This window comes from Sceloporus undulatus, chromosome 1, assembly GCF_019175285.1.
Source record: "Sceloporus undulatus isolate JIND9_A2432 ecotype Alabama chromosome 1, SceUnd_v1.1, whole genome shotgun sequence".
Taxonomy (NCBI): Eukaryota; Metazoa; Chordata; class Lepidosauria; order Squamata; family Phrynosomatidae; genus Sceloporus; species Sceloporus undulatus.
In genome coordinates this window covers 127454633-127468306 of record NC_056522.1, presented here as the reverse complement: position 1 = coordinate 127468306, position 13674 = coordinate 127454633, and the positions used below count along the sequence as shown (strand labels likewise).

Below are 13674 nucleotides of genomic sequence, written 5' to 3'. Positions count from 1 at the left end.
TAGACTGTTGTCACAAGTTTTTTTAAAAAAAGAAATAACAAAAAAATGGGCTTAGGAGCAGTCTGTTTCCATGCAAACCTTTGTGTACCTTATGTGGAAGAAGCCTATATGCATGCTTTCAAAATGCAGGCAGACACATGCAATTTGGGATATGTACTTGTGGAACTGAACTGGGTTGTCAGAGAAAAGCCTTTTGAAGGCATCTCTCTGCCATAGTGGGTTGTGAGAATCTCTGAATCCATACAACTGGCTCTGTCTTCAAGCAAGGTGGTTATTTCAAGCTGTTGGTTTAGAGTTTCCAGACAGGGAGGCATATTGTTAAGTTTAAGTTAGTATATTTAAATTGCCAGGGATTGGAGGGCTTCTGCCTCAGGTAGCAAACTAAATTGACTGCCTTTTAGTAATATGCTTGCCGCTTTTTGTGGGTGAGGAGTGCCTTTTTCTTTTCTGTCTCAGGCTCCATCAGTGGTGAAGGGGTCAGCTCTCAATGGCTGCCACCCCCATGACTATGTACTGAATTAAGTCCAGTTGTGGCTCCAATCCATAACACATCTGGGAGTGGGGGTGCTTGTTTCAGAGTAGAGAGTGCTTTATGGTTATCTTTATAGCAATATATTATAGGTAAGATTTTTAGAAAGGGGAAGAAATTGGAATATACACCTTCTGTGTAGCCATGCAAGACAAGCAAAGGACTAGATCTTAAGGCTCCTTTGTGGCTAGCTGGTTTCCTTGTTAAGATCCAGCCTTGACCGTGATGAACAGGTTATCTGAATAATTCATTGTGAGCAGAAGCTGACATTTTGCACACTCCTGCTCAACCCACTTTCAGTTGGGTTTAGGGCAGCATGCACAACTTGCTGTGTCTGCAGGCCTCCAGCTGAGCAGATGCAGGAATACAGGCATATGTTATCCTCATTTCATATCCTATAGGCGAGTAATGCAAATTTCAGTCAACATACTTTTTCACAGTTAATGAAGAAGGATTTGCACCATAAAATCAAGCTATTAAAGGTGTCTGCCTCTAAAAAGCAAGTTTTTTAAACAGAAGCAATGGCTAATTCAAATGGCAACCTCTGGCGCCATCTCCTGGAACATTGTTATCCATATTAGATGGTAGCATTGGAAGTATTTCTTAGAGATTTGGGTTGAAATGGATACAACAAAAGCTTCAAATAACTGGCTGAATGATTTTACTCTCAGCCTTATCAGAATAATGAATACAGAAGAAAATTGAAATAGATACTCCTGAAGGTGCCTGGGGCCAGGTTAGCTTCTACTGCAAGAAGGACCTTTTCCACGGCTGCCCCAGCCCTTTGGAATACGCTGCCCATGGAACTCCGCTCATCTACCACCCTGGCCCAATTTAGGAAGGGTCTCAAAACCTTCCTATTCAATCAGGCATTCCCTGATTAAATATCCTGTGGGCCTCCCTCCTCGCTCGTGGCCGTGAGGTTGGGTAAGGGGCTTTTTATTGTTTTTAAGATTTGTTGTATGTGTCTGTTTTTAACCTTGTATGTTATTTGCACACTGGTGCACCCTGTAAGCCGCCCTGATCGCTTGGAAGGGCGGGATACAAATAAAAATTTTATTATTTTATTTTTTATTATTTATACTACTGTCAAATGGTTTCCAGAGTTTAAGAACCAGGCCTAAATTTCCAGATCATGAAGAAAAACTGTGTCTCGGTTTCAGGGTTTTAAAATCTGTTCTTACCTTACATCAACCAAGTGTGTGTGATTGTCATATTACAGAACACTGATGTAGAGGAAACTATGGGGATATAATGATTGAAATTGATTATGAGAATCAAGACCAATCTGCCATGAGGCAGAATGATGAAAGTGCCTCAGGCAGAAAATTGTTAACTATGAAAATTGTCATTACTGTATTTTTAATGCATGTGGGGGGAATCAGTGGCACAGAATGAGGCTTATGGGACTTTTTGCCACAGATGCCCAAATAACCTGCCTTCTTTGTGGAAGAGGACAACCATCCCAACTTGAAGGAGTATGTTATTCTTCAGCCAAGGGTATACAATAGTTGCACTAAAGACAAGGAATCTATTTTTTCCCCCTTTTAGTGCTCAGAAACTTGATATTTGTTAAATGTGGAGAGGAGGGACAGATGCTTGTTAGTGATTTGAACAAAATCTTTTGAAGCTCTTCTCGTATGGGTGCCCTCTTGTCCCCCCCCCTTTTTTTAAAGAATTCTTCACTAGTATTTGTTTGCACATCAACTGGCTTGCTTGGAAGATTATGCAAGCAACTCCCATTTATGAATTTTAATTAATTTTTTAAAGATCACAAAGAACACTTGAATTATATCTAAGGTATTTTAAAGATAAACGAAGCATGAATCAAAGATATTCATTTAATGAGTGAGTTTGTCTTGGTGCTCCTGCTATAAAAAGTTTTACTTTTCTTACAGAAGATTGCACCAACAATTTGAAAGTTACAAAGAACAAGTGCGAAAAAATAGGTGAGGAATCCCGCCGTTCACAAGGAGAACACAAGGATGATGCCCCAACGTGTGGAATCTGTCACAAAACTAAGTTTGCTGATGGTTGTGGCCATTTATGCTCCTACTGCCGGACAAAGTTTTGTGCCAGATGTGGAGGTCGTGTTTCCCTACGATCAAACAATGTAAGTTGTTTTAAATGCATGCAAACAAAGCATTATTCATTCCACGACAACAGTTTCCTACGTATGCAGATGTTTGCTACTGTGTTTTTCTGTCTCTACTGATGATCCCCCCTCAACCAAATGTGTTCTATCACTTTATTCAGTCTTTGTTTATTATATATCCTCCAACCATCCTTCCGACTATCCCTATTTGTCAGGGACAGTCACAATTATTTATTCCACTTTTGTTCCACCTTTTCAGCAGTTTTTAAAATGTCCTAGTTTCTCTCTCCTTCTTCTACTTCCCCTCTTTGTCCCCAGCTTCCATCTATTGGTGCACATTGAGTTCACAATACTAAAATAGTTTGCACCCTTTTAATTCAGTAGAGGGCGAGTGAGATGGGGAGAGGAAAGGACATAATCTTGCCCTATCCAGTAAGTATAGGCAAAAGCAAACTGCTACAGCCTCTCTTAGCTTTTCCTCATTAATTACTTTTGCCATCTGGACCACATTCACATGTTGCTTGGCCACATGTGTCTCCGTTTCCATCTATGACATGTTAGATGGTATGTTATTCATAGAACTCCTCACTCCATGTTTCGTTTTGTGTGTGTATGTACACATGTACCTTTGAAATAAGTCTTTCATAAACAAAATATAAATGGAGGGACTTAAAGAAATGTATTGCAAACTGTTTGTTGTTGATTTTTTTTGGACCAAGAATTCTGTGATAAGATTAAAGTACGGTTTAGTCTGATTTAAAGTAACCTGAATGTTTACTGTACCCTTTCTACATCAACAGATTAATAATATATATAAACCCACAATTGAATAGTCTCATTAAGCTACACTACATCTTGCATAGTGCAAAATACAAGGTGGAACCAACCATATGTTTTTCAGCAATGGTCCATATTGTCATATTGCCTTTATTCAGTGGCCTAGGGAATGGCTTATTTATTTATTTATTTGGAAGAAAGAGCCTCAGCACCTGTGGAGTTCCATGTGGAAGTGGTATGAATGGCTAATCTTTTGTGTGCATGGGAGGAGGGGGGATCTCTAGGTTTACACATTAGGACTTAAATACAGTAGTCATTCAATGAGATTATTAGGCCCATTGTATTAGTGAAACACACATGACTCTTCATTTAACAGTGAGTCTACTTTAGTTGGGACTGAGATTAACAACTGGATTTAGGCTGAAACCACCTACGTAGTATGCTTGCAGTTGCTGATGATTTGGCCAGTTCATCTTCATCTTGGTTATGGGGAATGTAGGAAGAGAGAGAAATATGCCCATCCACTACTGGTGCTTTTCAGCAAGCTGTAGCTAAAGAGTTTAAAGAAAGAGCCTGCCATTCACTGAAATAAATGACAAATATGGATTGTTTTTATTGCATTTAATTTTATTCCCTGCAGGGGGTGCCAGTTGAACCAGCTATAACAAATAGCAACACGAATTTGTTCTGATATTTTTAATATTACTTCTCAGCATAGAGATAAATATTTAAAACTGAGTGTTGACAGAAGTCCTTCCATTTGATGTGATGTCTATTGATGTATGTCCACTAAATAAGTTCTGCCCAATAAATACTGGGTCATAGTATTTAACATACCATTGTATTTTGTGGCCACAGCAAGCATTCAGATGGTGTTTGTATGTGTATTTTTAAAAATGTTTTCCAGGTATGTTTGTCATATAGTTATCTGGATCCCAGCAACATTTTTCTATGCGTGTACTGTACTTGTTTTTGTGTTTAAAGGAAATGTCTAGCACATGAGTCAGGAACCTTTGGTCTTTAAATGGCCAATGATAAGGGATTGTCAGAGTTTTATTCTTAGGCCAAGCAGAAAACATGGCTTTTTATCACACTTTTTTGGCTTAACTGATTTATTAAAAAATGTACCTGTACAATGTTAATCTGTTAAATTGGTTAATATGCTTTTTTAAAATTATGAATTGTTTAAGCTGTTTCAATTTTTTTGTATGCCACCTCAATATCCTTTGCTATAAAGTGGGATATAAATGTTTGAATTAAAAAATAAATAAAATGTAATTATCCAAAACATTTATAAGACCAAAGGTTCCCCTCCTTCAGCCCTAACTACTTTATGACCATTATGTTGTAAATGAAAGTGGCATTTTACTGCATTCTGATCTCATGGAAAGGAAAGGAACAAATTTTTCTAGTATCACTCCAGAACGGCCCAAAATGGTCCCTGTTCTATATCATTTTTATAGTCAGTATAGTAGAATATTAACCGTTCATGTTTGCAAAGACACCACACTCCAAGACACATCCAATCTCTTAAGTAAAGTTGCTGTTGATAGGATTCAGCCCAGTGGGAAAGTGCATTTCACCTTGTCTTGGTAGACAGACTGGGAAACAAGGGATTGAGAGGACTAGGCAAAATTGTTTTGTTTTTGGTTTTATTGAGTGCTGCTGCTGATTTAATCATGCTTTTATCAGCATTCTTTTATTGTCATTGTTTCACTGGTATCTTTTCCATTTTCCCCTTCTGTATCACTGAGAACTTTGACTAAAATGCAAAAAATAAAATACAATATAATAGTCATCACATGGGAAAATCTGCCCTGTTGAGCCATCACACTTTCAAAGAATTATCTGTATCCACTTAGCACCATTTTCTAAAGCAATGGCTTTTAGCCTTTCATCTGTCAGTTGTTTTAGATTTCAGCTCACAGAAGCCCCATTGAGCAAGGCCAGTCGTAAGGGATCTGTGGAGTTCAAGTCATCTGAGGACCATAGGTTGAAAGCCACTGCTCTAAAGCAGCAATGGGCAATTTCACCAACCTGTGAGGATTGATTCTTCCAAGTCATGTTTCTTAAGGGTCAGAACCCCACAGCTGTGGCATAGGAATGTCATCAAACTGGCTGTCATGGGAGAGCATGCCTCCAATTTTTTTTTAAAAATAAGCCATATGTTTCTATTTACACAAAATGAGATGATTTCCCAATATGATGGTGGAGATGCTGCTGGTGTATCTGGAGATATGAGGTCTGTCTCTCTTTAAAAAACCCAACATGTAAACTAGTTCAAAGTGATTTAGGGGACTGACTTAAAAAATACTCCCAATTGCAATCCCATGTAAAACAAACGGTTTGGGCTAATGTATTCTCTGGGTGATTTTTAATAGTATGCCAGAATTTTTTTCTGCATAATGTTCAGAAAAATGAGAACTTTCGCAGATCGGCAGCAGCAAAAGTGTTACTAGACACTTCTATCCTCTTAAAAAATCTTTGCCTTTTGATCCTATTGATCTTCATCTTGCTGGATTAGAAAGAAGGGGACTCTGGCTCAGTTATCCTGCTAAGGAAACTCCTAGCTTTTCATTGCCATTAGCACAGAATAATCACCACTCCCTTGGTGGAGGTACAGGTTGTTTAGTAATTTATAGATGTTACAACACACTTTTAGATGGGGTGGTGATTGCTGGAACAGCAATGCTGTTGGCTGTACCTGTGCCAGGCAAGGGACTGGATCTCGTTGTCTCTGCACTGCCCTGTGGTGACATAATAATAATAATAATAATAATAATAATAATAATAGTAATGGTTTATTTAGATTTCCTGCCTCTTCCTATGGATCAAGGCGGGATTACAACAGAATAAAATCACAATAAAAATTTATATCAATCTCCGAACACTCCCACCTATAAAACAATAAAATTTACATTAAAATATCAAAAGAATACAATTTAAAATAGTCAGAATGGTCAAAATGGAGAGGACCATTAAGGTGGATATGGGTATCCTTCATGAGGTCAGATTGGGAAGGCCCACCAGAAGAGATCCGTATTGACAGCCTTTTTAAAGGTGTCTAAGGTGGTAATAAAACAGATCTCCTCTGGCAGGTCATTGCACAGTTTTGGAGCGGCTGAAGAGAAAGTCCTTTTGGGAAGTGTCAGTAATCTGGCTTTCTATAATAAGTCATTTCTGGAGGATCTGAGAGTGCGGGACAGATTGTGTAGGGAGAGGCGTTCCCGCAAGTAATCTGGACCCAAGCTATGTAGGGCTTTAAGGGTAATAACCAACACCTTGTACTGCGCCCGGAAACTGATTGGCAGCCAGTGAAGAGATTTCAAAACTGATGTAATGTGGTCATACCTAGATGTGCCTGTGACCAGTCTGGCTGCCATATTTTGGACTAATTTTAGCTTCTGAACTTGGCACAGAAATCAAGACGAGAGGTTACCAAGACATGTACCACTGTTTCTAGATCCCCCTGGTCCAGGTAGGGTCACAGCTGGCATATCAACTGAAGTTGATAACAAGCACTCCACCATGCTTGTGGAAGAGCCCTGAGACCAGTTTCAATATACTCACTAAACAGAATGCCATGTTAGGTCCTTCAGACTTCTTTTGCTGGGATCCAAACACCTCTCTGTGTGAGTGAAAATGCCATCTGTATATGCGTGTGGGAAAACCTAACAGATGGGTCACAAACATTCTCTGTCTGTTGCATGCCCTCTTTCCTTGTCAAATCCTGCTTCAGTTTTGCTCCTGCCTCTTGACTTTCAGGAATAGATGTTTATAAGACACCAATGCATATAGTGGGGAGACCAAGCCACACATGGCTTTCCCATACTCTGAGACCTTTTGCATCCCAGCTATGCTATCTAAACTGGAATGCTGAATCTTGATTTCAGGATGATTTTTTTTTAATTTTCTGCTAAAAATAATATTCAGGTACTTGTGAAATATATGGATTTTCTGTGCATGTGTAGCTGCAAATATTTTTATTTTTAAAATGTTCTTTATTTTGAGTGAATCTTATGTGTACAGAAACATTAAAATTACCTTATTTATATGTGCTTATTAATGTTTTCCTTCTCTTTCTTTTTTTCTCTTTCCTTTATATTTTTATCCTTTCTCTGCTTCCCTGGATGCTTTCCCAAAGGAGGACAAAGTGGTTAGAATCCATGTTTCTTTATATTATTACAGTGTTACTAAACATACATGCAATTGATTGATGTGATACACTAAACTGAAATTTTAGTTATCCACTGTTAAAAAGAAACAGACTGTCAGGCTTTGTGGAGCTGGTAAAACTCAGATACTGAACAAAGGATAAAATATCAGTTTGTGATTTTTAGAGTTTGTTTAAAAACATTTTAATGGCAGTACAATTAAACAGAGCCATGCAGGATAGACTTTTGCAGGAAGACATGTTATTTATTATCATTTCTTTTGCACTTCTTTGCAAATTCATACACTGACAGACAGGGCCAGACATAGTGATAAGATTTTTTTCCTATTTGAAACTGAAAGACATATAATTCTGATTCTTAACTTCTCTGCTGTATTCCTTATATTTTGTACTGTGGATATTAAAATCATTGCCCCATGAGTGTTATTTTTAGGATGGGTTTTCTGGCAAATCCAAACAATATTATGAAGTTATTTATATGTTGATTTTTTTAAAGGAAGATAATGGCATAAATACAATTGCTAGTCCCTACTGTAGGAGAATCAATGGGGCTTTTGTTAAGTCAGCACTTATATAAAGTCTATAGAGTCAATGGGTTTGATCAGCGTGGATCTAAAATAGGATTTAGGCCTGTATGTATTATTTTGAAACAATCTTCACATGCTATAAAGAATATATTCATCTGTATGCTTTGGGAAAATAATGTTTAATAGGTTAAGATAGATAATTTATTGACATTGAGACTACATTCTTAAACCTGTTTTTTGATCACTTATTGCAGGGGGAAATTGGTGATAGGGGATAAACTGCCTTGTGGGCATCAATTTAAAAAAAAAGGACCTGATAGGCCAGGAACTCTTGGCAGCATATTTTTAAAAAATGGGTTTCAAGGTTTCTACTGCATAGCAGTTAGTAGTAGGAAGTAAGTTCATGATAAACTTCAAATATCACATTATCTGGGCATTGATTAGGTCGCTCTTTTACCTTTCTGTTGGTTAAACAGAGTATGTTGACTTTCATTCCTAAGTCTCTGAATGTGCTATCTATCATTTTGCTGCATTTTCAGAAATTTTGCAGATTTCCCACTATTGTCTTCCATCAGGCTACACAATTCTCCCTTAAATCTACTGTTGCTGCTGCTGTTGCTATTAATGAAGACATTGGGACTTGACAGACTGCCCCAAAAGGGTGGTCTAGAGCTCTGCTTTTAGAATTGTGCATTTTAGTTGTCGGTCAGTTTGCTTCTTCAAGTTATCATGCTATTTTAATGAAATAAAAAACAATAAACTAATAAAAAACAGATAATTAATTCTAAAGTATTCAGTTACTGTTAATTTGGTATATAATCATTTCATTTAATATAATATTACTTAATAAATTTAATCTTCAATGTAATTTAATGACATAAATCAGTAAATGTAATAAATACTAAAAAAATAAATAAAAATACAACCCTTAAGCACATGGCCAATCCAGAATACGGACCATAGCTCAGTCACAGTTGCCCACCCTTGATTCTGGGGGTAGTTTCTGGGTTCTGCTTGTTTGTTTTGGGGGCTGTGTTAAAAATCTGGCTCTCATAAATAAAACAACTATTAATGTTGCTTAGTCTGATCAGTAGCAAAATACCTGTACTTTATGCTGGTGGCATGATTGTGGCAAAATGAGATCACAAAAATTTTCTTCTGAAGACACTTTCAGGTCAGTGGCCAAGTATATTTTATATGCATGCCCATTAATTCATGATATTTATCAGCATCTGATTTAGTTGGACAAATATTCAGAGTTTCAATTCTTCTATTTTTATTACTAGATAAAAAATATTACGATGAACTATGTTTGACACATTATGGAAAATGGACAAATAGAATATTTTCCAGAAAACAAAATTGTTATTAGGAATGGATATAATCCGTTCTTTCTCTCTCTTTTTTTGTTACAAAGAACTCTAATCCTCATCCAGGATTAAATCTGTGTATTTTTAGCTCTGCTGTGTCCTAGATAAAAGATACGCTGCCCAGTACATTTTATATATGTCTTTATAGTAGTTGGAAGCATTTGCTTTGTGTAGTATTTTTCTGTTGATTTATATCTTAGTGCTGCTTTTATTTAAACTATTGTCTTAGTTCCAGGTTGTACAACTACTCTAAATCTAAGAAATGCTGTAGGGAGAGCATAGATACTACCAGAGTTTAGCAACTTTTAAAAAATATGTTCAGTTTAGAGACAAGTGCTGAAAGTTATCTTTTTCCTTTGTTTTATAAAGTGATTTTAAAATCTGTGGTATCAAGACATGTGTTTTCTATAGTCTAAAACCGATCTGTGGTGACCCATTGTTACCCACAAATACAGTCCACTTGACATTTAAAGGATTAAGCTCAGTAAGGGCTCATCTACATTTGCCAGAATACTCCAGGCTGCCCCTGGAGTATTCTGACCCTGAATTCCCCCTGAATGTGAGTTTTTGGCTAACAACGGGTGGTTGCCTTCTCACACAGTCCCCCTGAGCCGGCTGGCACAGCCGTTGTGGGAGCAAGTCACTCTGAAGTCAGAACAAGGTGCCCAGACTCATTCTGACCTGAGAGTAACTTGCACCCTCAGGGATGTTCACAGGGACAGTGTGGGAAGGGAGCTGGCCTTTGTCATTGTGTTTTACTCCAGGTTTTCTGTGAGACAAAGGGTGGAAACCTCATATTGGGTCCAGGTGTTGTGAAAACAGCCCAGATCTGATTCAGGGTTCTGGGCCTGCATAATGTAAACAACATGTAGTGAGCCCAAGATAATTTGGAGTTTATAAGTATTATTATTATTATTATTATTATTATTATTATTATTACATTTATTTATATAGCGCCATAGGTTTTACATAGCGCTTTACAAAGGAGATGTAGGTAAGCCCTAACAGAACATGTGATTAGCATGAAGAAAGTCCCATATTCAACTTTTGGTGTCTCTAGGTAGAGATGGAGGAAGACAACCTGTCTGAAATCTGGGAGAGCTACTGCCAAGTCAAAATAGACAATACATACCTAGATGGATTAATAGTGTGATGTGATATACGGGAGTTTCTTACGTTATGTTTTCCTCCTTGTCCAGAACTACATAAGCATAAGCACTTTTAAGGATTAACATGCATCTGGCATATGGTTGGCGAGAAAGAAACCTTGGGAAAATTATGTTTGTACTATAAGTTCAGGAATCTGCCTAGATCATTCTGGGAATTGTAGCCTTTCAAAAGTAATTTTTCCAAGCCCAGCTTTAGTTTATCTTTATCATTAAATATTATTAAATACTAATAGCCACCACATAACCTCACACTGACATTTGGTCAACAACATAAGAGAACTTTCTTGTCCTCAGTGCCACCCCTAAATCAGTTCCATAGGGTTTTCCAGTCTCCCCAGAGCAGGTTTTGGAAATATATGAGGATTGTAGTAAGGACTCCTTGTTCTCTTCTGTTTTTGCTGACAAAAGATGCTCTATCAGCGGAACTACCATAGTCTTTGATTTCTGTCCAGTGACTTCTATTATGAGATAGCCACCAATAGAGTAATTGTTTTACTTCTTATTGTTGTACATTCTTTTGTAATCTCACAAATTGGTAGATCAGGAAAAACTTTGAACCAGCCCAGCTTTATGCAGTGAAACAAAGAAAACTTCCCCAACTTGTCCCCTAGATATTTTGGATGAGAACTCCTATCATCCCAAAGAAAACTTCCCCACCTTTCCCCTAGATGTTTTGGATGTGAACTCCTATTATCCTTCACCTCTGGCCCTGTGGTGGATAGAAGCTATCGTTTAAAATAGTGCTTCTTACAATATATAATGTGAAGGACTTGCGTGGTAATTTTCCCAATGTGCCAGGGACTAGCATGATATTTGTGTCCATTGAGTACATCCGTTTCTTTATTTTCTGGACACTCACTGTGTATCACAGACTGGCACCAGTCTACAGGTCACTACTTTGAAAGGCAGTGGTTCAAAATATCTGGAAAGCACCAGACTAGGTTTGCAGGCCAAGAAATCGCAAACAAGAAGATCATGTCTGTCAGATGTTTAGGCAGAGCACAAATGAAAGCAAAGTCCTTGGCTAATCTTCATCTAGTGATTACAAGTGTTGAATTAGCACAGTACCAAGACAGTATCAATGCTTGAAGTGAGAAAACTACTTTTTGTATTGAGAGAACTATTCAAAATGCTCACTGAGTCCAACTATTTAAAATCAATTTAGTAATAGTACTTCTTTAACCACTCCAATGCTGTGGAACCTTTTTGTTGAAATATGGCAACTCTGAAGATAGCAACAGAATGCTGTTAAAAGCTCTTCCCTTGGTTGTGAAACAGACTTGAATGAATTTATGAAGTATATATTGATCTTTCCCCATCTTCTGCTCAGTAACAGATCATTATGGTTAGGAGAGTTTATTTCCTATAAAATCTTGATCACTCCTAGAGATAGGCTGTTTTATGAAATGGGCTAGCACATTCTTATGTGTTGTAAATTGCTGAATAATAGGAAACAATATGCAATATTGAGTCATCATTGTTTATTTCTATTTGTACATGTTTAAACTGAAACTAGCAAGAAAACCCACTAGAAAAGCACCAAGTACGTACCTTCTTTTTTACAATAACATTTTATATAAAAGGTGCTGATGCAACACTCTCCCTCCCATCATTTATATTAGGGGCTGTTGTTTCTACTTTGCGGCCTTGGCTCATGCTTTCATGTATCACCACAAGAAAATACGTCTTACAATTTAAGACATACTTCATTATGGTTTTTTAAAAATTTTGTGCATAAAACAAAGTTTGTGAACTTTTTGAACTATCAGAAAGCAAAGGTGTCAGTATCTCAGACACTCATATGGACAATTTTAGATTTTACAGTACTTCAGATTTCCAGATAAAGGATAATCAACATGTACCCACTTGCCTGAGGATAACCCATAGAACTCATTGAGACTTGTCAGAATAGACAAATATAGAATTGCAGTGTTTGCATTTTAAGCATGTACAGAAGTAAATTTCCGTCTGTTTTCACTGTTCAGATTTTGTTATCTGGTGAGTTGTACAAATGCAGTTGTACCATCCCTTGAAATATTTTATATACCTGTATTTATATTTAGCCACACTTGTTAAGTCTGACCTGTACCTCTCCTTCCCATACATATTTTTTCTTATCCCATTGTGTATTTTAATTTAGGACTTGCTGAGAGGCAATGATCTGTCTGGTGGAGTGAGGTGGGGTTCTGTTGTATTTAAGAAAGACAAATACACCTAGACCCTTTTGTAAGTAATAAATTACTACCCGAAGAATTCAGCTAGGATTTTCCCATGTTATCTTTATATCAATTCAGGGCGAGTTAGTCTGAAAGATAGTGCTAAGGTTACCCTGGAAGCTGGGCAAATTTGAATCCCAGCCTCCCCAATCCAAGTCTAACACAACCCAATACACCACACTGACCATTTCTTACAGCCTTAGAAAGTGTCAGACTTGATACAGGTGATACTTGTTTTAGAGACTTGAAAGTGGTATTGACAGATGCACTATTGTTTATGGTACTCACATGTTCATTTTCACTCCTTCCTAACTACAATCACTGTCCAGAAATGGTTCTCAGATTTTTGTAATGCTTCAGTATCTTGGAAAACTTGGTTTCTTCCTGCACACTCAACTAAACTGCTATGCTTCCCTTTTCTTTTGGTAGACAGTAAAGCTAATATGATATCCCTCAAAATGAACTGAGCATTCTCCATGTAATGGCAGAATATTGCTAAGCTGTAGAATTACTGTAGACTCCATTTCACTGGAGTCAAAGCCAACTTTGGATGAGCTGTTGAAACTCTTTATGCTAATAGTGAGGAACATATATGGCTCTCCAGATTTTGTTGGTTGCTACTCCCATTAGCCTGAACCAGCATAGGTAATGGTAAAGGATGATGTGACTAGTAATTCAGTAACATCAGGAGGGTGATTTGTTTCCCATCTCTCTTTGAGGTTGTAGAGGTATGCATATTTATTAAATTTAATCATTTGTCCAAGAGAGTCACAGTGTAATGAGAAACTTCTAAGCTAATAGAGGATCATGATGTTTG

General features: G+C 37.4%; 1 protein-coding gene across 1 annotated transcript in view; it reads left to right on the top strand.

Annotated features, from left to right (window-relative positions):
- The window catches only part of RIMS1 (regulating synaptic membrane exocytosis 1), a 336871-nt gene that overhangs the window by 111698 nt on the left and 211499 nt on the right, over positions 1–13674 (top strand). The window contains 3 exon segments of the mRNA XM_042475735.1: positions 2428–2470; positions 2472–2642; positions 7546–7557. Coding sequence (XP_042331669.1) covers positions 2428–2470; positions 2472–2642; positions 7546–7557 — 226 coding nt within the window.